Here is a 25,380-nt window from a genome sequence, read left to right on the forward strand (position 1 = left end):
TGGCTTTTTCATGTAATGATAGCTGAATTATGTGCCATGTGTATTTAATAATATTTTACTACGCCGAGCAGATGAAACTAAAATTGAGAAGAGTATATTTGTATTTATTAGTGTTTATTAGTTTTCCATATATTTATATGGGAATCAGCATTTGTAAAAGAGAGGTAAGGCTTCTCATGTATTTGGCTAACCTGAATCTGCGCTGTAGATAAAGATTTCAATCTCTGAAGTGGGATCCCAATACTTTCCACATGCCTTATATGTACTTCAAAGAATAAAGCCAGGCTGCACACATCTTAAGCTGCTTTCATTCCTAGGTATGCGACACACATTTGAGTTACTAGAAGTACTGCTTCAGGAGAAGTACTAAACAAAACTACTACAAAAAAAAAAACTGCTGTTCTTTGATGAGAGCAGGAAATCCATTCTCAGAGTGAATATCACCTTTTCTTCTCCTCCAAATTCAATTTATTGCATTACAGGAAAATAAACAAGAAAAAAGCTTCACGGAAGTTGTGGGCAGTTGGGACCACGGGAAACCCAGAAGTTCAGCATCATGGAATGGCTCATGGACTGAGTTAGGTATGTAGCACCTAACCGTCAAACCAAAACATTAACTTAGATACATAAAATGGCTGCAGCCAATTAGCGTTGAGGAAATCTAACATTAGCAAAGAAGAGAGGTGTCTCTAACCCTTGTGTAAAAACAGCACATATAGGGACAGTTTGTAATAGATTGTATTTTTTAAAAAAATATACAGCTTTTATCTAGTTGTCTCAAAACACACCATTTTTAAATAGGTGAACGATTAAAAACCAACACAATTTTTAAATCTGGAAAGATAAAAAAGCATTTGTGGAGAAACAGATAAGAGGGCTAACTATGCTGAAAAAAAGAGGGTGTAAGGACAGAGTGCTACTAATACAAGCCACTAATATATCCTAATATATAAGATAACGACTGCAGTTTTTGAAGAAGCTCAGGTTAAAAGGCACCTGAAATGTAACCTTCTGTCCCAAATCTTAAACGAGGCAGCAGTTTATCAGAGCAGCGCAACGACTAAATAGCATTCTCTGCTTCCTTGATGTGATTTTCAGGGCAGGGCTGGTAACAGTAGCTTGCAGAGACCATCCTTCTGAGCCAGCAGAAACTACTTTGAAAGTAGCCAGTCATGGTCATAAACTATCCTTGAACAAGAGCTTGGGAATGGGATCACCACTACTTCTTATCAAAGCTGAATGCATCTTGGAAGACCCTCCCTTTCACAAGTCAGGACAGAGGTAGTGTATACGTACTAATATTGTAACTGCTGTAACACCCTTTTGCACACAACCTTCCAAGCCTTGTGTATCTGCGTTTCTGCATCTGTGAAACTGCCACCAGGTAATGGCTCCCAGAGGCTTTAGAATATATTTAAAGAAGTCTACTATACTTTAACTAAATATCAGCATTTCCTTCCGAAAGGACTCCAGAGAGATTTTGACTTGATCTCTAGGCTACCCATAGAGAAATCTGAATGAGAAGCAGCTTTCCACAACAGATGCAACCAAGCTGCTTTTGCAAATACAGTGACAAAATCACTAGTTTTACACCCATTATGTCTCAATACGTTTCAGATGAGACATGCTTCTGCTCACTGTCCTGGAAGATGACTCACTTTAAGCAATGCTTGGAGCTCTATGATTTTATTTTTAATTTCTGTCTTCACATTTCACAGAGAACTTTCCTATGAAGCAAACAGAATGCCACCATCCCGAGATTCAAAGTCTGTCTTTCTTTGGCATCAGCCAGAGCAGGTCACTAGCAGGCCACAATTAAATCCTGCAGCATGCTCTGCTTGGAGCTGTACTCTGAAAACATGTAGAAACTGAAGAAAAGAAGCAACTCCCTGAATAAATGGGGGTTCATGCCAACAATATGCTGCTTCAGAGCAGCAAAATCAGTTCTATTGCCAGTCATTTCCAACCTGCAGGGGTTTTGGGGTGGTGAGTTTTTTGTTTTTAAAATCTTTTATACTCAGAAGTGCTGGTGTCTGAATACCCCTCTCCCCTAAAACAGGTGCTGCAAATGAGATGATCAGCAGGTTTACAAAAATGTAAAGCTGGTCCTGACAGAACTTTTTTCTCTCAGTAATCCTCAGAATCCCCTGCAGACATCAGAGTCAGAGTCTTTAAAAATTCAGGCCATGTTATATAGTTCATCCTTTCTCACTGGTATTTTTAAAGGGTATTTGGAAAATTTTGATGTGGACTGTTTTGGCAGTTGGCAGAAGTTTTACAGTGGAAAGATAGTCCATTTTACTTGAAATTTTACTGTTTTATTAAAGATTGAGAACCTAGACATTTCTTTATTAGTCCGTCCATATGCATTTATTAATAAAAGTCTTTAGAACCAGCCTAGAATTATTCCCATTTTATGTCTAGAAAAACTGGATTAAGAATTCATCCTAACTCTCACAGGCAGTCAGCATCAGCAGAAACGTTAGGTCTCTTGGATCTTAAGGCTTGGCTATCCATCAAAGGGGTAATTCACCAGTCCTGTAAAACAAACTTCTAGGAAACACATTCTGCTGACTATTAAAGCCTGTTTTACTCTGAATAATTAAAAAGAATAGATACGTTTATTTGAGCAATGACAAGCAATATTGTTTCACAATCAAGACACCTAGCAGTTACGCTATTAAGTAAATATAAATCATTAGCACATCTACAGAAATGAAGTTACATAGGAAAATCGCTGTTGGGGGGCTAGAGATACAAATTATCTGAACCCCATGGACTTTACACAAGGTAGGTTTCGGCGCTCATGTCTGCGTGTAACACTACTCACTCAACAGGACAGTCAAATTAAAGCAGAGTCATTCAAGTTGCTTTGGGGAAATGAATGAAAAAAAGAATTATGAAAACTCATTACTAGATCTGAGAGTAACATACCAGATGGCAGGTTCATTGAGACCTGTGAATGCCCAGCATTTCTGAAAAATGAGGTCAGAAGTACCAACTTTGCAGACAGGACTCTCAAAGGACAGAAGTCTGTGACTTTGGTGGGTTAAAACCCACAGTCCCCAGTGCTATTTTCCTGTAATTCAGTTACTTTTCATTACATCAAAAGGTCAGACTATTCCAGAACCTTTATTACACAGTCTCGTGAAATCAAAGCACAATTTTCTTTGGGGTTTTTTTTTTTTTTTAGCATGTAAAATCTGCATCATGCTTAGACTATTTTCCTTCCAACTTAATCAATCTCTGCTATTTTCAGACAAACTATCAACTGGAACATAGAAATATATAACAAGTTCAGTAAACTGTAAAGCATTTTCCAGTGACATGTAGGAAGCTATATGGCAGGATAACCAGCTGGGCTAAAATAGAATTCTTTTCTGCCTTTCACATCAATTCACTTTAAACAACAATTTTTAGGCTTGACAGATGCTTCCATATGACTCATCTCGATTTCTTAGCTGATATCAGGAATCAAGCCAGGGTCACAAACCAGGGAAGTTGATAGTCCAATACAGTAATTGGTAACTTGTAAATAGATGGCACAGATAAAAACCTATTTAGAAATAAGACAGGGCTAAGAATTAAAACCAAACTGTTTACTCTCTTTTGGTCATCTTTAGCAGCTTTCCTGTCTGCTCCTTTCAGCTCAGTGTGTAGTCTTTCTGTACCTAACACATCCATCCTCTTTTTTTTTCTAGTTTCTGTTACCTTGTTTTTAGTGTCTTTGAGGCTATCTCAGTGCAAGCTTCCTCCATTATTCCTCCAAGTGGAGACACTTGCTGGATTGTTGCTGGTACAAAGCTTAGCTTTCATTAGAATTGGATTAAAAAGCCCATCAAAAAAAAAAAAAATCACAAGCCAGACCACCTTCTTCCACCCAAACACAACTCAAAGGAACAGAAAAGATATGCCCATTTCCCAAAACCTCATCTCTAAGGCTCTTATAGTTTTTGCTGGCCAAAGAAAGAGAATAAATTATAAACCTGACCCCAAACACTGAGCAGAAGTTTCCTCTGGTCAGAAGTTACCTCAGCAGACTTGCTTTCCAATCTCATTTGCAGCTGAATTTTCATGTTTTGCTGGTAGAGTACCAGGAGACAAGACACCACTTGGAAATTTTCATGTCCAGACTGCATGCTACAGCAGGGCAAATTTTGCTGGTTTTATGCATGCCTCAAGCAAAGGTGGTTTTAGTTTTGTTTTGTTTTTTTTTTTTTAAACTTTCAAGAGTGGAGAAAAATGTACTATAATAATACAGCTGGGCAGCTATAGAATCCAGGTGCTTTTGCAAGGAATTAAAAGTGTTGATAAATTTCAGATATAAAACAAATACATAGAAATTAAGACACATACATGCCCAAGGTCACCCAGCTAATCATTGGGAAAATACAAAACAAAATACCAGTCCCAGTGGCTCTGATATACCTTAAGAGTCACATCTTCAAAACTTTCATTGTGCTAAGGTTGCCTGAAGATTGTATCCTCATATGAAAATTACTTCTTTGGGTTTCAATTTGCTTTGATTTTTTTTTGTTTGTTTTAGTTGCTCTTCTGTAGGACTCTTAAAAAAACCTCAGAAGAGCATTTTCAATATCGCATCAGATGAGAATTTTCTTTACAGGGCACATGGCTCCCTTCCTCTACAGTACAAGCAACTAGTGCAGAGCCAGTTCCTTTCCCTTCCCTTCATGGTATCAGATGGAACCACACAGACAATGGAAACTTCCTTGGATCTCCCAAAGACAAAGTTACTTTACCTGTGGTTACAGTGGTAAGTGTTAAGTGGTAACATTTTTGTGTTGTTTAAGGTGTTGCTTGTTTATTTCCTTAGTGTGTTTTCTCTAATTCTCTAAAATTGATATTTATTAACTACTATATAAATATACCGAGAAGTTACAAGGATGTATAAATTACATCAGAAATGGCCTAGGTGAGGACAGTTCCAGCCAGCCACAAATGACAGGTTTCTGGCCACCAACTCTGCTTCCGAAACCATCCCAACAAGACTGCCAGGCTCCAGGTCAGCAACTGCAGAACTCCATGTCTCAACATTGCGCAAAATAAAATCCTCTTCCCACAGCAACCATTAGGGTCATTGATGACTTTTCCAGGCGTGGACAGATGAGCGCAGTGCAAAACCTTCCGTCCACCCTTCTCCACAGAAGTTGTCCCTGGAGTTTTGGATTTGTCAATCTTTTATTCTTGGTTAGATCTCATTAAAGAAATACAGAAGTTACAACAAAATCCTCCTATGTGCATAGGAACAAAGGATTTATTTAGCTGCATTTCTTTTGTCCGTGTTGCATATTACTGGCCATTTATAAGACAGGAAAGAACAGATAGCTTTGCTACTTCTTTAGATAAAATACCCAGAACTGTCATCCAGCACAGTGACTGATGCTTACAAATCAAGCCAAACTGTACTTTGAAGTGTCTGGGAACATGCTCCTCCTGTAATTTAAATTACGCTGTTCGTACACGGATACTCAGTCTCCTCCCCCTCCTTCCTCACACTGATTATCTAACCAGTAACCATTACACATCTCAGGAGAGTAACTATGCTACCTCCCTATGACCCCGATCTTATATACAACATGGGGATAAGGAAACAAAAATCCCAACCTATCTGTAATTTTTCTGCTCATTAACCCTCCAGAAGGACAGTGGCAACTACCAGCTGGATGGTGTGATACCTGAAGAAGCTATGAAGCACAACTGTATGCTGGCTATCAGTAAACAGTCCATCATGCTTCTCTGGTTTAAGTAGATGCGTTGTCTTGATAAGGTTAAAAGGACAAAAGACCAATACAATCTTTCACTAACTCCAGGGCAGAAATGTAGACTTAAATGTGGCAATTCTGAATCACGTTCATCACATTACTGATGGAGGCACGCAAGGAAAAAGACGTAATCAGAAGGGTGGCAACATGCATTTGTAGGAAGACAGGCAGCAGCAGCAGCAGCAGCGTTTTCTCATACTGGGAGAGTGTACATGAACACATGCAGTGGCGGAATGCATACACAGAGGTTATGCAATAAATTCTAAATTTTATCAAATCACACCAAAACTACATCTATGAAGTGATTCCACACTACAGAATTTGGAGAATGCATTTTTATAAGTTGTAGTTCCCTCATCACTTCAATCTATGGCAAACAGGGAAAGTATATCAGTTTACATAGCGCTAACATCCACCCTTTGGAGACATAAGTCAAAGGAAAGATTCAGGAAGGGTAGAAATGATGCATTGATTCCAAACTTCCTTTTTGAAGTTACAACCATGTTGTAATCGCAAAGAATTAGGTCACTCCGGGCTTTCCCCAATATGACTCTGCCCTGAATAGATGGGTTTAATTTATGTTTAGTATATTGCAGGTTGAGAACAAAATGTTTTAGAACCATTTCAAGGTAGCTGCTGCTCATTAATCCAGGTTCTTTGAACTACTGTCCCAGAGAATACAGCACAAAGCAAGTGACACATACGGTTAACACTTCATGTTTTGCCAACCCGCAAGAAGGAAGAAAAGAAGGTTTCATTTTAGATAGAGCAAGAGCTATATAATTGCTAAAGAAATTAAGAATAATTACAAGTGGTTTGCCTGATAATTACCTGTCATTACTTTTTTCTGTAGCATAAAGGGTAGATATATCTACAAGAAAGAAGGAATGATCATGTTTTTTGGAATGGCAGACGGAGGTGCACAGCGTGTGGCTCCATGGTAATTCTGACTGGCACATGCACACAGACTGGCAGGTTCCCTGTCCTCTCAAAGCATGGAGGGATGATACCGCAGTCAAGGTGCTAGCCTGGGATTCCATCCGATTCTATCCTCAGCTCCAGCACAGATTTATTGTACTACCTCAGCCATGTAATCTTTCTATGCCTTAGTTTTTCCATTTTATAAAAACGGGATCATAATTGTTCACTAAATAGCGTATTTATGAAGATACATTCATTCATGTGCCTTGGAAAGAAACCCCACAGAAAAAAATTAAAAATGAGATAAATCAACATCTGTCACACAGCGTGCAAGTGAGCAGCCCCACAGATTGCCACATGCTGGGATGTTTCCCTGATTCCCATTTTCTATCCATCACAATGCAGAGAAATAATTGAGATCTGGAAGCTATCCCTTAAGGAGATATTTATCCCCCATTAAAGTGCAGAATAGACCACTTATTAAAGTTAATAAACTGGGAACTTCTGAATGTTTATATGAGTGACAGTGTGAACTTCTAACAGAAAGGGTTCTTTGCAAAGAAAAGGACATAACTCCAAAACTGCAGGAGAAACTAGAGACTTCTGCATTTTAAAAATATGCATACCGAACAGGAACAGAACAGATTTAGGCAACAGTATCAACAGTTTACAACTGTGACTTAGGGGACCACTGATGGCCTGAAAGACCCACCTTGGTGGGCTACATAATGAAATTAAATTGTTTTAAAACTGAACTAGAAAGGGAACGGGTAGTACATACATCTGTATTCTTGTATTAGTTATCTGTGAAATTGTGCAGACAAAGAACGCTATATTTTAGCAAATCAAGTATCCTCTCTGCTGCTGAGGCTACAGGGCAGAGAGCAGTTCATAATTTAGAAAGGGTAGAAAAGGAAGATGCAGAACAGTCCCTTTTGGAGGTGAGACAGAAAGGATTAGTAGGGGACATCTAGAAAAACTTAGACTGTGTACAAGAGAAAGGAGTAGAGAATCCCTGTTTTCAAACCAGTTCTACCGGTAATCCTTTACTGCTACATATACAGGGCTTAATTAACATCTCTACAACTTTGCCGAATGACATGCTATATAAATGCTATTATTATTACTATTGTTATTTTGATCAAGCTTCAGTCCACAGTACAATTTTAAGGACAACTGTTAAACTGCGACAACTAAAGGGTCCTGCTGAGAATCTGAACAGCTCTTTGCTGTAGTGTTGTAAGAGGGTACCCATCTGGTGTGCTCCCCAATGCTTTCACTGAGCCCCTGCAGAGATGCTAGTCGCCAAACCTATTTGCTTAGCAGCTTGTTCCTTTCTGCCCTTTCTTGACTGGACTATGTGAACATGCAGTAGCAGAGGAAAGTCTGCTCGTGCTCCTGCTTCGTTTAACTTAAACACAATGTTAAATTGTCAGAGAAGAAAGCAGAAACAGGTGCAGAAACAGCTTCAACTCTTCTGTCACTAAAATCTATGTAGCTGAGCTGAAGAAAAACACAGTAGCCAGCTCTCACAGGCTCACATGGTGGGATTTTTTTTGTTGTTATAATGGCTTTTAGACCACCCCCAGCCCATTTTCAGCTAATGCAGAATTGTTTGCACTGTACATATTTTGTTTCATGCAATTTAGTTTTACAGTGAGATACTATGAAAAAAAGTGTTGTTGAGCAAAGCAGGTCCATTCACTCTAAGAACACATTACTGATCCTAGAACCCTTCTAGAGATAATACAGTTCCCACCTTAAAAAATAAAAGATATTAAAATACTTACAGTAAAAGCTTGTCCTCTTTTCTGCATTAAAAAGAAAACTGTCTCCCACTAGCTTATGACAGCATGTGCAAGCCAGACTGAAAATTCATGGCTTGAGTGCTTCCCTGAGAGGAAAACCACATTGCAGCGAGACACAGAGAGCTGCTTGAGAAATGATTCACATACGGAAGCAAGCTGGCTTCACCAGCGCTTTGGCATTCAGCACATACACGCACACACATATGCACACTTGCTTACTCAGGGGAATGAGAAATACTATATCAAAGCAAGGAGGATTTATGCAAGAAAGCCATTTGCATCCCACCTCCAGAACACTGAGATGCTTCAATCCGTAAAGCAGACGAAGAGTTTCTTTCAGTATCCTATCATCCCCAACAGCAGAACTGGACACTGGGCAGACAGCATAAAACCCAGACTAGTTGCATGATCCAATCAAGTGAAAACATGCGGTACATACAACATAGGAAGGGCAAGGAGGTGGCCAGAGAAAGAAGGCGTTTTTCAGAGGAAACCACAGAAGCAGCTTTCAGACGCTTTTGTATTCCATGATAATAACCTCTCCCCCAGAGTGCCAGCAATCACAGCCAGGACACTTTATGACATTTCCCTTGCCTCCATCGTTGCTTCAAAAAAGTGGAAAAGTGTGTGTGTGCAGGGAAGGAAAATACGTTAAGAGAGAGGCTTTTACACAAGAAGTAACTAGAATCAGTCCTGAGTGACATCTCTTGAGCTGTCCAAGAAGAAGTGTCAATCTGTTCTTTATTTAGAAGAGAGCAAATAAGGGACAAGAGTGAGCAATGCTCAAGAACGTTCCTCTTTCTTAAGCTTTCTGAAGAATTTAGTGTCTGAAAACAGGAAGAAAAGGGCCAGAGGTCTTAACGGAGTTAAAGCAGGCAAAGATAGTATCAAATTGGAGGAAACAGAGGGGATGTAAAGAGAAATCAAATCCAAATCTAAATCTCAGAGACAAAAAGGTGTTTAGAACTGGGCTTTTTGTTCGACTCTGTCCAGAGAGGGGGCTGTTCACTCTCTGATGTCTCTGACCTAAGACATTCAGACTGTGACTACAGATCAGGAATTCTCTCCTGAGTAGAGAATTCCCAGTAGTGTGAACCTAGTATATAAGCAATGTTGATGCTACAGTAGTAGTCTTACAATAGAGAGAGGGAAGATTTATAACATGAGCCTAAAAAGAGTTGCTGCATCTAAACAGTTTAACATTTCTGCACCCTCTGGAACTCCTTACTGTAGGTGCCAAAGGGGCTTAAAGGAAGCTAATGTCATGCCAAGAGTAAATTTACGTTTCAGCTCAGTGTTGGCACCCCTACTGTTATTGCAGATAAAACACAGACTGAGTCCAAGCTGAATCCCTTCTGAAGGTTATGGATTTGGGATCCAGCTTTCTCATTATATTCTTAAGAGTGAGGAACTCTTGCCTTCAGATCTTAAAACACTGGAACAAGAAAAAGTCCACATCATGACTTATTTAGCATGTGATAATGGTCTATGTTTGGCAGGTCTCAAGCATACATTATTAGTTCTAAGTCCCTAAACATTCAACCAATCATGCCAGGTGCTATTCCAAGTTCACTGACACCCACAGTACCAATCCTTCTCTCCAGCCTACTTTGCCAGTTTCTTCAGAACCCAAGGACAGGCTGTGTGATCACAGGTAGAAGAACTTATCCATTCCATATTTTTATATATCTAACATTTAGAGTTTTTGAGATGATTCACAGCTCATGTAAGAAGGCATTACTTTCTGTCATTCATATTAACAAACTTCTTGTAGATATTGTGATCTACATGCACTGTGTTTCTCCTCCCTGAGGAAGTGACACTACACTCAGTGATGCATGCATAGGCAATGAGGTCACTTAGGTACCCAGTGGAGGGACTGCAAGTCACTCCCTCTGCTTTGATCATGGGCCACCTTCAAAACTGAACAGATACAGCCGAAAAATACTGACTTGGAAGCAAACAACTGCAAGTCCCTGGATCCTGAACTCATAAATAGGAGGGACATCAGTTGCATACACCTTGCTGAAAAGCTTCTTTTTCTGAAGAAAACAAACACACTTTTTGGACTGCAGCACACTGTCTCTTTGCCATTACTGGTGAGTTCATATGGGCTCAGTGGGAAAGCAGTGTTGTCAGCTCAATAGGTTTTCCTATCCTTCAGCCAAGAGAAATAAAGAACTGAAATGAGGGGAGTGGGGAGAGGAGATGAGCTACTATATTTCCTTCGCAAAGATATTTTTAGCTTTGGTAAATATAACTGGAGCAAAACCTAAAAATGAAAATGCTTGGATGTGAAGAGACAGTCAGCATTTACATGCTTCAGCTTTGGTAGACAGTCTGGAATAGTGGCATACAATTTCCCCAAACCCAACAAGACTAGACAGTACATTTGTTTACTTAGAGGTTTTCTGGTAGCACTTATTGCTATAATTATCTGATCTCTTTACTTAGACCAAAGAATTAATCAGCACAAAACCTTCTGAATTGAAAAATTGCCTTTCTGTTTAATGAACAAAGAGCCCAGAAACAGACAGCTAAAATGAGTTGGCCATGGTCATAAAGAAAGCCTGTGGCCTGTCCAGGGCCTTAATCATAATTACTTTCACACAGCCAGGATGAAAAAACAATTTCAAGTAGTGATATAAACTTTTTTAAAGAATCTGCCAGGTTCTTACCCAGCTGGTAAATTTGGTTGACAGACAAAATAACAGTGAGCATATTGCTTGCATGCTGCTCAATCCACTAGTTCCCACGACTCTGCAACAAGGTATGAGAGAATAAGACCAAACCCCACCAATCAATGCACTTTTAAAATACTGCATTTGGGGAATTCAAATGCCTTATGTTGCAACCTGTACTGCCTGTGCAATTTTATAAGAACGAATATGGATGAGATACAACTTAATGGAATGGGCAAAGGGCAGAATTTGTAGCGGCATAGCTCATTTGAAAAGCAAATGCACAGAAAGAGAGTGTGGAAAAAAAGTCTCACACAAGGAACAAGATTTAAAATATCTTTGCATTTACAGATATTTGTGCTATATTTCACTGCTTTTGTGCATGCAACAATCTTAATTACAAAGGAGAGAAATTCCATAAACAAGGCTATTATGTCAATAACAATGTCTTTTTAAAGCAAGTCTCTAATTCAGTTATAAGGCTTGGAACACTACTGTCTGGAGTTATAAAACCAAAACTAATTACAAAGGAAAGTCTGCATCAGACAGTGGGTATTAGTGGAGTCAGGCCATGGCTTTGGGACAGCATTTACTCTGTGCTTTCTTCCTTTTTGTACATAACTGATACAAACTTCTTTATTTTCTCAGTTCCACTACAGACGTCAGGAAGTTCAAGCAGCTAGTGGACATTTGCAGAATGAATCACGGGGCACCACTTTCCATTTTGACAAAAACAACTGCTGTTCAGTTAACAAGATGATGCTGATCAAATGGGTGGATACAAAGAGTGAACTCCTGCAACTCTTGCCAAAAAGGCTCCGCCAGTGCAAGAAAGCTGTGTGTGCTGACTTGGAGAACTCAGATTTCCCCCCCCTCCCCGTTCTTGAGAGACTGTTATACAGTTTCATGTTCCCACTCATATACCTGAGCAGCTCAGCCTGTGGCATGGCTACCAGCTTTGACCTGCAACTAGAGAAAATATTTGTTGCTGGAAGAGACTAGAATCATTAAATTTGGAAAAAAGGCAGATATGTTTTATGGAACACGGAGTGCTATAGGAGACAAGAAAAACAGCTTCCCCTGGTGCCTATTGCCAAAATTTCAGAAGACCAGACAACAACTTTAAAATTTCCAAGGGAACAGCCACTAAGTCAGTCAAAAATAGAATTAGGAAACTGCCTGTTTCAAAAGTAAGAGTCTGTAAGAGGCGCCAGCATTTTTCAGCATTTCTGTCATTTCCGAGTAGAACACTGAAGAGTTAACAAACATCTATCTACTAAAAAAAAAGCCAACCCACAGAAAAAGGCAAAATGAGGAAGGAAATCTATGTGAAGGAATATTCATTGTATTTCATATGTTTAAAATAAAAGTTTCTGATCACTTTTGCACACATTTATCTAAAGTTTATTTTTCTCTGCAATTTTCAAATGTCTGCACTTTCTTCAGAGACACAGCAACAAAGCAAGGATAGCTTTACCGCAGTCACCCTTCTATTCAAAATGCAGATAAATTTAAATATGTGAAAAAGGCAATACTCAGTGCTCCTCCCTGAAAGGGGAAGGTAAGACTTTCAGTGTTCTTTTTTACTTAACTGAATTTTTTTATTTCAATGACTAAATGAAAGACTTAGGGGAAAGGGAATATCTCCACTCTTTATTATTCCTCACTGTTAATTTTCGACATATAGGTTATAATGTGGCATTCATTAACAATTCATAGAGAATTACCATATTCAAGTAGCACAGCAAGTTCTTACTACCTACACAGGCAAAATACTGCACAACCTTACTTGCTCCCTTTGCTTATTGTCCAAGAGGGATCACATGCTGGAAAAGCTTGCATTTTATCACCTAACGGGGAAGGAATTACAACAGGTATCCATTAGAAATGCTAAGGAGCCTTGAACAGAAAACCATATTATTTACCAATTTTTGCTGATCACTGACAATGGAGAGCTGTGCAGGAAAATTAAGGACTGGAGAAGATGTGTGCTGGAGGCTGCCTTAGAATTAAAAACCCGAACGGGATGGTGGAGGAATCCCCCACTGCTTTGAACTTTTTGGTGCATTTCAGGGTGATGAAAATAAAAGACCTGAGTTGTCAGCTTTGTTTCAGAGGGACTTGCACTGGAACTGCTGACAACCTCTGAATGGAAGCAGAACTGCGGGGTATGCCTAGATGCACAGAGTGCATCATGGGGAGCCCAGCAGCAACAAAAAGTAGGACAAATTACCAGAGAAAACTGATAAAGCACAAGGAGTTCAAGTCCCAGGAGATGAACAAGCCCTCTAATGTAGATCAGGACTTCAGAAAAAAACCTATTGGTAAGGTTTGATTCCCCACATAGCAATGTCTTAGCGTTTCCGTCTTGTTCTTACTCTCTGCATCTTTTACAGATTACTTGAACAGAATCAGCTAATCATTGCAGTAGCTTAATAATTTATCTATGTTACAGGTAGGCAAACAAAGACATCTAAATTACTGACAAAATATCACAAGCTAGTAAGTATCTACGGTGCCCACTGATTTTAGCTCCCATATAATAAGTCAGCAGTTTTGCAAAAGACATCCATATTGCTATACATAGGCACCCAGAATCAGTGCATAAAAGTTTGGCTTTGGTGACCTAATCAAATCCAGAAAAAAAGGGAAAATCAAGTTCAGCAATTCCTTGCTTCCAGACAGCTTGTATGAACAAACAAGTTTGCTGCTGCTTAAACTTATAAACCAACTTAGCACACTTGAGAAATTTAACCATGCAGCTGAAATTTGAAGTACCCAAACACTGAGATCCTCACAGTATTAACCATAGTGTTACAGAATAACTACTAAGAAACATACAGTGGTATAATGCAAGCAAATTCCATTCTGAGATCCTGGTTCTGCTTTCAAGATTTCTTACGAAAATAATTTCCTTGGATTTCTTGGTTAGTGATTATAATTACTTTAGATTTTAAACCCTCAGTCCAAATTTGGCACACAATAAACATTATAACTAAAATGAATTATGAGCATTTTTAAGCTCAGCCAAAAAGATCTTAGTATGTGGATCATGTTGCCTCTGAGGCAGGTAAGGACAAATATCAGTGCTTCATCAGCACAAACTTCTCCTCCAGACAGCTGGAACTCTTTCCATCACAAAGGTGCACAGTACCACTTGCTCTGGCTCTGTCCTGTCAGTTGTCCCCACACACAAACCCAAAAAATGAATGCAAATTGCCCTTCTCCTCAAGGTCCATAAGCTCAGCCTCCCATTTTCTTGTACAGAACAGCTACTCTGAACAGCCCTTTGTACCAATGGAAGCCTCCCTTACCAAAAGGTAGAAGGCCTAAATGCCAAAACCAGCAGGCACAGCTAATGAAGTGGGAGAGCAGCAGAAATAGGTGCTCAGCTTTCCAAGTTTCTATAAAAGCAAGTGATAATTTAAAATCTCCAGCAGATACTAAAATAGGAGGGTAATGAAGCAAGAGAACAGATTGCATGAAAAAGAAGTAGTATCCTATGGAGTTTGTGACCTGTTTACCATAAATAAATAAATAAATGAAAGCGAAAAAAAAAACCAACCCTGAGGTGACAGAGTTAGCATGAGGGACATTAGTGAACCTGTCCCGTGGAGAAGCCTATAGAAACATTACGGAGCAAAAGAGGATTGATTGGCCAAGCAACAAGAACTTGGGAAAGAAAGCAGATGTGAGAGAAGGAAAGGGGAAGATTAGGAAATCCAGGACATCAGGAAAGTCACTCTGGATATTGCCCAACTAACACTGCTAGCCTGGTACACAGCAGCTGAAGGCCTAGAGCAAAAAAGTAGCAGTTTGGGAATACAGAGAAATGAGGAGAGAACACACAAGCCAGCTCAATTTTTCTACTCCAGACTGAATCACTCAGCAACTCTGCCTGCTCTGTGGCAAGTGGAATATCACGATTTTGCATCCTTCATTAGGGTTAATTAGTTCACTTGTTGACAGGGTCAGAAGAAAGGCCAAGCGTTGGCTCAGTCGAGGAGAGCGACATTTTCCTATTCCTGCAGGAGCTTGTTGGTGAAGGCATGCTCTCCAGGGAAAGCTTGGTCTGTCCCTGCCCATGTAACTGTCCTCTATTCTCTGATCTGAGGACAGACTCCAGAATCAATCTTACTCCCTTCAGTACAATTAACATGCACTGATATTAAAAATAAGAAATATGTTTTTTTTTTCCTCTTTGATATTATGTGTGATCTCAAACAAACCGTGAAAACAACAGCCTAAGCATTTTGCCCTGTTGTATCTCAGGGAGCTGGCAACCTTCTACCAGCAAGAAACTCTTACAGCAGTTACCATGGTGACACGTAATAGATATTTAAAGGTGGCTCACTCATAATCACATCTATTAGATATCAGGAGGCTTCAGTAAGAAAGACACAAAAAGCTTGAAACCAGGGAACCAACCAGGCTTAGTGATGGTATAAGTGGACAAGAAATTTATGGAGACAGATCTGCTTATACCACCATTTAGCTGGACACAAAGGACTCCTTCTGTTCAAATCTGAAATGGCACTGAAGCTTGCACAGAATAAACTATTTTTAGTTAGTCATTTAAAAATTGGTTCTGAAAGCCTTGTTTCAATAGTAGTAGCTCTACAAATCCTTTCAGAGCGGTCATTGCCAGAAGTATAATAAAAAGCTGTGCTACAACTCATCCCATATTAGAACCAGGCTGCTGGAAATTCCCCAGCCTACCAACGTCACCTGGAGGAGTTCCTTCCAACAGAGAAACATTGGTGGTGGCTGCAGATAACGTTGCTCTCTGCACCCACCCCAACGGCCTGATACCAGGGAACCGATGAGCCCCATTCCTTGTGGCAATGCAGCCACAAACTCGGCTCAAAAGGGACCTTGCCTCCCCATCTGGAGGGTTGGGTAGCCTAAGGAATAATGTCATGCTGCTTTTTAGACATTATTATGCAGTGAGGGAACTTGAATCTGGATAAACATGAAGCTCACTGAGTTGAGGAGGTATCTTTGGTGATACAAATGTTAAATAATTTATTTCTTCAGGTTCTGTAGCGTTCCAGTCCACCAGAAGGTAACTAAGAGAATCTGCAGAATCAGATCTCTAGATATGAAGCCACTTCACCAAGCTGGCTAAGCCTACGTAACAGTCATCAAATTGAGATTTCCTGTCTCTTTTTGCTGCATATTTCCATGACAACTTTCCCCCAGTATCCATTTCCTTATAATGGAAAGGTCTCTCAAAAGAGAATTTAGGCTTCTATAGCAACAGCCAAAATCCCTGGCAGATGATGATGTCTGAAACTTTATACAGATCTTTTTTTAGACCATAAGTTACAACACAAGTGCATTTTGAATTTCATAGGTGAAAAACAAAAGCATGTGTAATATTAGGAAAATTGGGAAGAGGGGAAGGAATAACTTGCTGAAGTGGGACAAACACAAAGAAAGCACCTTACTTTCAAAACGGACGTGCACTTTGAGATATAAAATGTTAAAGAGAGAAGACAGGATCAAACAAACATCTTGAAAACCCACATCCTGCTCCCTCTCTCTGAGTTACAAAATAGAATCACAAGGAACAAGTCTGCTGATCCTCAAAGGAAATTTTATTTAAATCTCTCTCTGCATTCTATCTTATATTGACCTAAATTTAAAAAAAAAAAAAAAAAATCAGTGAGTCAGGATGCCTTGTCAGTTTTAACTCCCATATACCTGCCATCTAGCTACAATCTAAACTTTTTTCAGTACTTTAGCTGTTTACCATGGTAGTGACAGTATTCCCCAACATGGAAAGCCGTACTTCCTCAAAAGAAAAAAATAACTGAACTCTCAGACAAATAAGTTGGTTAAACTCATATAAGCCAAGGGAAGTGCAGAAGTTGAAGCAACTTTCCTTCACTGAATTTAGGTATATTTCACAAAGCACTTTACTTCTCCAATGCACTTTCAAACCTAAAACCTTTTAAACAACAACAAAAAAACCTTACATTCACAACCTGAATGAGAAGTAGGAAAGCATCAGCCTTAATATATGAGAAGAGTCTAGAATGGAAAGTGGTGCTGCCAGAATTGGAGCCCAGCAGGCCCCAACACACTTCCTTTTGTAGCCACTGGAAATCTCTTTGCTACACGACAGGCAAGGTCGGCAGTGTGACCAACTGCAATGCAGCCATACTTTCTTCTGCTTGTGGTGTTACTGAAAGCTTTTTCCATGAAAATATCCATTAAATTATCCTTTCTTCCTCTCTTTCCCCTAGATCATCACTGTTTGGTAAGGGAAAAAGGTGCAGATAGGTAGGCATGAGTGAAAAAGAATGGATTTAATCTAATTATTATTGACTTCCACCTTCAGCCACTTCCTGACCGGTTAGATAACTTCAGAAAACACTCTGGAACTGGCAGTTTTACAAAACGAAGTTGAACACTATAAAAACTTTCTTTTTTTTTTTTTAAATAGCAATGCCAAAAATGACAGCCAAAGCCTATTCAAAACCTGGGAGCTCTACAACTAAGAGACATATGCAAAAACAGGATTTCAGACAAAACCCCCATTATTTGCAAGGTTTATCCTGTCTGGAGAATATTGAAGTGTGGGAGAAAGACTGAGTCACTGTAAAGGTCAAGTGAAATGCAATTATTTAATATCCCCATGTGCTGCCCTCTGCTGAAACAGACACTGAGCACGTTGTGCATCGGGTCCATTGCAGGCTGTAGAAAAACTCACGATCGTCTGCACCTAATGCTGTCATCACACAGGAAAGAGGCACACTCACATGAAACAAGAATGTTTCATCTGGGACTAGGCAAGGTTAAAAATAACCTAAGCTCTTACACTGGACTTAACAGCTCCAAGATGAAAGTGTGATTTCAGGCACAGCATTCAGATAAGAGCCTGGTGAAGGAAAAGGATCAAAATGCACTGGCTACACACATCTGCAATAACGAAAGTTAGCAGGTTTATAAAAAAGAAACAGCTGAAAGTTTCATTTGAACAACTTATTTATCAAAGATGTGTTGAACTCTCAGATTCTCGCTCCAAGCCTTAATCCTCCATCTGATTTCACTCACATCTGTTCAGGCAGATGAGATTATTCAAATACTCAGGCACATGTATTTGTTCATACGTAGAACACAGAACAGCATGAATGGGAAAAGGAGAAAATTATTTAAACACCTAAGGGGGATCTTACAAAATATTTATTTATTAAAATATTATATTTACAAACAAAATAACACAGCATTTTCTCCAAAACCTGGTAGCAGAGAAAAGAAAGTCAAAACAATATTCCAGCTATACATGTAAACTCTCAGTGCTCAGATTCCTAATCCAACATATCTTTTTTCCCTTTATGCCTTTGGAAAATAGGCTTTGCAGTGTGACTTCAAGATCAGCCCAACTAGGTTATTTTGGATCAAGGAGAAGATTGAAATCTAAAGTTCAGGGCTCCTTAGGGACATCATCCTGCCAGCAACCTTCTCCACCTTGTAAAGATACTGTTTTAGTAGATTTTCACAGCATGCTTTTCAACGGTTCCTGACCTTAAAAAAAGAAAGCCAACAAACAAACAAAAAAAGGAGTAATAAAAGAGTGGAGAGGAAAGAGCACTGGGCAGGTGGTCCAGCCAGTAGAGGGCAGTGGAATTTAAGAGGAAAGTTGTTGAAAACGAACTTCATCTAATGAAATATTTTAAGTGGTAAAACCATCAATTTAAATTGTTATTTGAACCTACCTATCCAGTCCTAAACTAAGACAGAAACAGGATAAAGTGCAAAGGATAAAAAAGAAAGAAAATTGATTACTTTGGGATATCTAAAGAGTTGCGTTTCAGGGTATCAGGAAGATTTCATACTTAATGCATTGTTTAAAAATAATTATTAAATCTTTTAAATAATTTTCAATTATTGAAATACACTACTTCGAAGAATCCTGTTGAAATTATCACAGCTATTTCTCAGGGGTTTAAAAACCTATGGGTAACTTTTAAAATAAAAATAGAAAAATATCAAAAAAGAAGTCAAGAAAGCTATTTTTAAGGCATACCTATCGTCACTTGTGTTGAGCTGATCAGAAAACTGGTTCTAGTCCACAAGAACAAGAAAGTAAAACAGGCTAAGCAAAATGCAACACAAGCAAAGCACACAGAGATTTTTAATGTTCACAGCACCTTATTTACCGAGGGTAAAAAGCATAAAAGAAACACTTCTCACCTCATTACAAAACAGAACAAGCACACAAGAGCCAAGGTTTCTACGTGATTTGACACGAGCTAAGTTTGCATTTTGTGATATACAGGTCCTGAAGTAAAATTGCCGCTTTACGCCAGAGGCAGCCAGGGTTTCCTCAGAAGGGCTACAGGAGATGGCCTGACACTCTAGCATTTTCACCTAGCGCGTGGAAAACATGGAAGAGCGGAGGTACCTTTTCTGAGCTCAGGCGAGGAGCTCGTACGCTGAGGTGCCATCAGGCTCTTCAGCTCTCACCTCAGACGACGCTTGAAGGCTGTTGGGGTAAACCGCAGGCTGCCCGGGCTCCAGCCCCCCCCCCCGTACGGCTAGCAGCGTCTCAGGGACACCACAGCACCCAACGACCCCTCCGTGGGGCAAGGGCTTTGGCAGGAGTTGGTCTCTGCACCCGGGCTCGGCGCCCACCCCGTTACCGCCGGGATCCGCTGCCCTCGTCCCGGCCGCTCGAGGGGTGGCGCGGGGAACGGCTGCAACCGCCCGCCCCGTCGCGGGGTGCGGGACCTGTTGCCCCCAGACACCAGCGCAGCCAGAAGTCAGTCAGGGGGGGAACGGCGGGGGGAAGGCGCCGACGCCGCGACACCTCAGATCTTCCCGCCCCCTCCCCGCACCTCGGCCGGGGCAGAGGGACTCGGTCCCGCACTGCGGCACCTCAGCCCTCCTCCAGCCCGGGGCTGCCCCGGGCGAGGCCGCCGGCCTGCCCCAGCCGGAACCGGAGCCGGAGCCGGAGCCCGAGCCCGAGCCCGCGCCGCGCTCACCTGCTGCTGCCGCCGCCGCTCTCGAGGATGCTCCAGCAGCCGGAGCCCTCGCCTCACCTGCAGCGGTCCTAACGGCCGCCAGGGGGCTGGCGCGCAGCACGCCGGGTAATGTAGTCCCCCTCGGTCCCAAGGGACTGCCAATCCCGTGAGACGCCGCGCGACCCACCCACTCTCCGTCGCGCCGCGGAGCCTGCCGGGAGCTGTAGTTCTCTGTGCTGGCGCTGAGAGCGCGGGCGGCGCCTCCCCTCAGCGGAACTACAGCTCCCGTGGGCCCCCGCGCGCCGCCACGGCTGCCGGGAGCGGCGTTACCGGCGCCTTGAGTGGGCCGGGACGCGGTGCCGAGCCGGTGGCGGGTGTCTGAGGCCGGTCATGGCGGCAGTGCCGCCGCCCTCCGCTCCGGGTGGGCCGGAGCCTCCCCCGCCGCCGTTGCAGTACAGCCTGCTGCTGCAGCACCTGGTGGGCGAGCAGCGGCGGCCCCGCGCCTGGGACCCCGCCGCCCTCGGCGGCATCCCCAGCCCGCCCAAGAGCGAGGAGCAGAAGATGGTGGAGCGGGCCATGGAGAGCTGCGCCTTCAAGGCGGCGCTGGCCTGCGTGGGAGGTGCGGCGGGGGCGGTTGAGGGGGCCGGGGTAGGCTGGAGGGACAGGGCGTTGAGGGGGGGCAGTGGTCGGGGCAGCCAGCTGTGGGGGCGGTTAGGGAGTGGGGGAGGTCCCCGTGGCGTCGGGAAAGGGACGGATGGAGAAGAGGCTGCAGCAGAGGGACCCCCGTGTTTAGTTTTCCTCCCTCTAAGCCTCCTCCAGTGTCTGTCACAGGTCCCAGGGAGGACCAGGGAGGGACCTCTGTCTGTCTGCCTTCCTTGCAAAGGAAGAGGTGCTCACAGCCTTTCCTCGGCACAGCACAGGCTGTCAGCAAGGAGGGTCTCAGCAACAGTGTCTGCAGTATCAAGACACAGGCCATTTGTGCTCTTGCACTGCCCCTTGCACGCTGCAGCGTTGACAGGCAGTGGGAGCGGAGGTGCTCTGGTGCCTGCGGGGAATGTGCTCCTCGAATCCAGCCAAGGTTCATTTTATACTGTTTGTCTTTTACAGGATTTGTTCTGGGAGGCGCATTTGGTGTCTTCACAGCTGGCATCGACACCAACGTTGGGTTTGATCCCAAGGATCCGTATCGCACGCCAACCGCAAAAGAGGTTCTCAAAGATATGGGGCAGCGAGGCATATCCTATGCAAAGAACTTTGCCATTGTGGGTGCCATGTTCTCCTGCACCGAATGTGTGGTAGAATCTGTGAGTAATAACTTCTTAAGCATTAAGAAATGTTTCCTTGTACACTTAATAATGTCTTTTACTAGATCCAAATAAGTATGTGTATCCCCTTTGTAATAGGGCAAGGGAGTAGGCTTGTATGTTCTGTTTCTTGGCCATCAAAGTTTTTCAGCTTTGAGAACTGTCTTCAGAACTGCTGTTCTCTGACAGAATGAACAGAAGAGCATGCAATAGCGAAGTCATTTTTAGTTCAAGTCCTGAATGTATTGGCAAGTATAGGCATTACTTTTTAAAACCCTAGCTACAAGTACTTGTTGTTACTTTAAAACATCAAACTGCAAGTTGCAACATGGTAATTTGAGCCTCTAAAAATTCCATATGCAGAAAGGGATCCTTTGATGAAAGTTCTTAAGTAACAGGCCTATTTTCATCTTGCCCCTACAGCAAGAAATGACCTTGTGCAGCTCAGTGGTAAATCTACTGTCCATTTTCTTAAATAGTAAAATTAGCCTGTTATGAATTTGAGTACTGCCTTTTAATTGAAAGACACAATTATTTCTTAACTCATCTAGAAGAAAAGTGTATCTACTTACACAATGGAGCGGAACAAAGAGATCTCTGCACTGGTGAAAAACTAGCGTGCTCTGGCTATGGACATAGTACATTTTTGTCAGCAGGGTGCGGTGGCTGTCACCTGTGCTGAGAACCAGGCTGCATGGCCAGGCTCAGTGTTGCTCTTCTGTAGTTATAGTGCCTTTAAAATCTCTGAGCTGGTGCTAGTGCACAGTGCTGTGTTTTGGGGTCTGTATCGGCTCACCTGAGAATCTTTGCTATAGCACTGCATTGCACCATATGGATTTGTCTTACTTCTCCCGGTGACCTGTTCCTTCCTCTTCTCCTGGCCCTGCAAGTCTTATGTTTGAGAGTACAGGGGGCCATCTGCTGAGAATAGAGGGAAAAACATCCTCAGCTGAGAAGGGGCTGGAAGGTCATTTAATCTTTCTTGGTATTAGTACAGATAGTGAGTGTTTATTCTATATTTACTTGTTGACTCTGATTTTTAATTCCACAGTATCGTGGAAAGTCAGACTGGAAGAATAGTGTTATTAGCGGCTGCATCACAGGAGGAGCAATTGGCTTCAGAGGTTGGTAGTGCCTGCTATGAACTGTCTCTGTGATACGACTCTAATTTGGTTGCGCGCATGCGGTGTTTTTAACGGAACACATACTACAAATCTCTTTGCATGGGGGTTATGGTGATGTCAACATGAGAGTGTACTCCAGACTGGCAGAACTGCTCTCTCTATCGCTTTCCTGTCAGCTTGAAAGATCTGTGTCGGTAGGGAAGGCTTGGTTGTAGAGGACAGTGAGATTGGAGGAAAATCAACAGAACTGACTTGAAAGAAAAATCAGGAAGTGGTGTTAGCTATCCACACTCTTCTGTGGTGTCATGGGGAGGGAGCCAAAAATACATACTGAGCAACTCTCTGAAGCTACAGCTCTTAACAGAGCTCTACTTATATATACTATTTCACTGGCAGCAACTCTGTTAATTTGCACAGTGTGCAAAATGCTTTCCTCCTTTCTCACATACCAACTCAAACAGACAATTCTATTTAGCTGTAAAAGAGCAGGAGCTCTGGGATTTTAGTCCAGCAGGCACTAGAGGGGACTTTGGGAAGCCTTGAGTGCTAACAACATCTGGAGAAAAGCCCCAAGTAGGAAGAGAGCTGCTCTGCTCATCAGAAATACCAAACTTCTTTCACCTCTCCTCAAGAAAAAAAAAAACGTCCACAGAGCATAAAAGAAAAGAAAGTGCTCTTGAAAGTGCTTCTAATTGAGCTTAAGTTGTGTCTGTCCTGGACCTAATCCTCTTAGAGCTTTCAAAGCAGTAGCTGGTCTTCCTATCCCTCCCTAGTCCAACAGCAAAGCCACTTGCAGTGCTCAGATCAGAGTGCACTGAAATCGGCAATGGCCACCGGCGTTTTCTCTTCTGTCCCTTGGGGGGAGACTTAGCAACACAGCGCCCAGCCAGCGTGCCGTGCTAGTCCAGCCGTGGCTGTTTAAGTCCAGGGTGTGCCAGGTTCCCCCCCTCACCTTGGGCAGTGGTAGTGCTAGTGTGACCCTGGTAGTGGACCAGGTTCCTGCAGGTGTAAGGTCTTCAAGCCAGCACCGCGTAAGCTAGTAACTAGGAAGAAAAATATCTTTCCTCTTTTGTCTCATTCTTTCTCACGCTTTTTGCATTGCAGCTGGTTTGAAGGCAGGGGTTATCGGCTGTGGTGGATTTGCCGCTTTCTCCGCCGCAATTGATTACTATCTACGGTAACAGTGGGATCCTTTGGGAGCAAGTTTCCCTTTTGTTCCAGTGCTGCTGCTAAGAGCCTGCATCACGGCAGAAGAACCATCAGGCTTACCTTTCTACTGCCTTTGGAGTCCTGATCAGTGCAAGCTGGATGGCGTTGGCTGCTTTTCCTGAATGACTAACAATAATCTGGCTCTGAGCCCTGGCGTGCTGCTTCAGGCAGACTTGCGGGAGTATGCGAGGATGGAGCCAGGCGCAGTGAGCAGTATCTCCAGGATGGATCAGCTGACTGCCAGTTTCCAGGAAACACGCCTGGACTCTGAGCTTTTTCGAGCCTTTGGGTCTGATTTTGATTAAGTCTGTTGCTAGCATCAAAAGAGGCAGGAGGACAATCTTCAAAAAGAAATGCAGTGATTTAGGTTACCGTGTATGTGAACGTGCTGCAAGTGTTTTAACAGTTCTCAGTTTGCAGCTTGCTACTCGGTTGAGGAGAGGTAAGATCCTGTGGAGAAATAGTTTGTTCCAGGCTTTTCTTAAAATACCATCTGAAGACAAACCACCATCTGTACAATTTGTCTTATTTCAAGTACAGAGATGAGAGCCAGATTTCTTTACCATGTCTTAAAGGGAAAAGCAAAAAGGAATCCTTAGCCTTAGAACCAGTGTGGTTACTGGCAGATGAACAAAACAGTTTAAGGGGAAAAAAAGAGGTTGTTGCAGAAGTATAATTCTCTGTAGCCACTTGGCTAGCCTGATTTAACCTCGCTGTGGGAGTACAAGTAATCTTGCTACTGCTTTAACTGCCACAGGCTCACACCATTAGTTCCAGCAGTTTGATGGTGAGACTAGAAAGTGGAGTTGTGAGAATAAACCACTGTTAGACGGGTAACTGGGCATTCACTTAGCAGAGTCTATTTCCCATCACGTCCCTGTACCACCTCTGAGTGCCCCAGTGTTACACTGGGGAAAGTGAAGTGTTATTTCTGCAGAACATTGGTACTGAAGTTGAAATATCTGTTCACTAGCTCGAGGAGCTGCTCCTTTTTTGATTTGCTTTCATATTAGCCCTCTTGCTCTTCCAACCAAGCTCTGTTCTCAGACCTTGCGGGGTAATTTTTATACTCAGAATAGTTTAGACTGATTTTAACCTTACTTGAGCCACTCCACAAGGGCAAACATCCACCCTCATCTTTTTGAGGCAGCAGGATTTCAGATTCAGTGTACACACCTAATGGGGGTTCTCCACTCACTTCCCCTCCTTCGCATCCACGGTTTGACATCCCAGAATGGTGACAGCACTTGCTTACCTGGAAGAGCAATACCAGCAGGGTGATTTGGCTGATACGGTGGTCAGTGGTCAGTTTGGAGGCGTGTTGTCTCCCATTCCCTCATGCAAAGAAGTGGGGAGACAGCACCATGTGATCTATCAGATGAGGTTTCCAGATTGCCTGATGTCCCTTGCTGCGCCTGTTCAGTATCCTCAGGCCAGAAGCTGTGCAAGTCAGCTGAATTTTAAGCTTGAGTAATTCTGGGCTGATTAAACAGGCTGGCTCCAGACAGTCCAGGATTTTTTCCTCCAGAATGTACTGAAATGCAAGGATATAGCCCAAACCATAAGATGTCTCTGAAA

The 25,380-nt window shown here is 42.2% G+C and overlaps 2 protein-coding genes across 7 annotated transcripts in view; one reads left to right on the forward strand and one right to left on the reverse strand.

Moving 5' to 3' along the window:
* The window catches only part of SPECC1 (sperm antigen with calponin homology and coiled-coil domains 1), a 101,596-nt gene extending 81,330 nt beyond the window's left edge, over positions 1-20,266 (reverse strand). For 5 of the 6 annotated variants that reach the window (XM_075168577.1, XM_075168575.1, XM_075168582.1 and 2 more), the window contains exon 1: positions 20,187-20,266. The gene's annotated coding sequence lies outside the window, so the exon portion shown is untranslated. Of the gene's footprint in view, positions 1-19,606 lie in introns of all 6 variants that reach the window. The other variant, XM_075168576.1, reaches the window with a different exon arrangement.
* A 194-nt stretch (positions 20,267-20,460) lies between these two features.
* On the forward strand, positions 20,461-24,306 carry TIMM22 (translocase of inner mitochondrial membrane 22). The gene is made up of 4 exons (XM_075168605.1): positions 20,461-20,784; positions 21,273-21,469; positions 22,521-22,593; positions 23,698-24,306. Exons 1-4 carry the CDS (start codon positions 20,556-20,558, stop codon positions 23,772-23,774), a joined length of 576 nt encoding a protein of 191 aa, XP_075024706.1. The 5' UTR covers positions 20,461-20,555; the 3' UTR covers positions 23,775-24,306.
* The last annotated feature ends 1,074 nt before the right edge of the window (positions 24,307-25,380 follow it).

This window comes from Calonectris borealis, chromosome 19 (genome assembly GCF_964195595.1).
Source record: "Calonectris borealis chromosome 19, bCalBor7.hap1.2, whole genome shotgun sequence".
Taxonomy (NCBI): domain Eukaryota; kingdom Metazoa; phylum Chordata; class Aves; order Procellariiformes; family Procellariidae; genus Calonectris; species Calonectris borealis.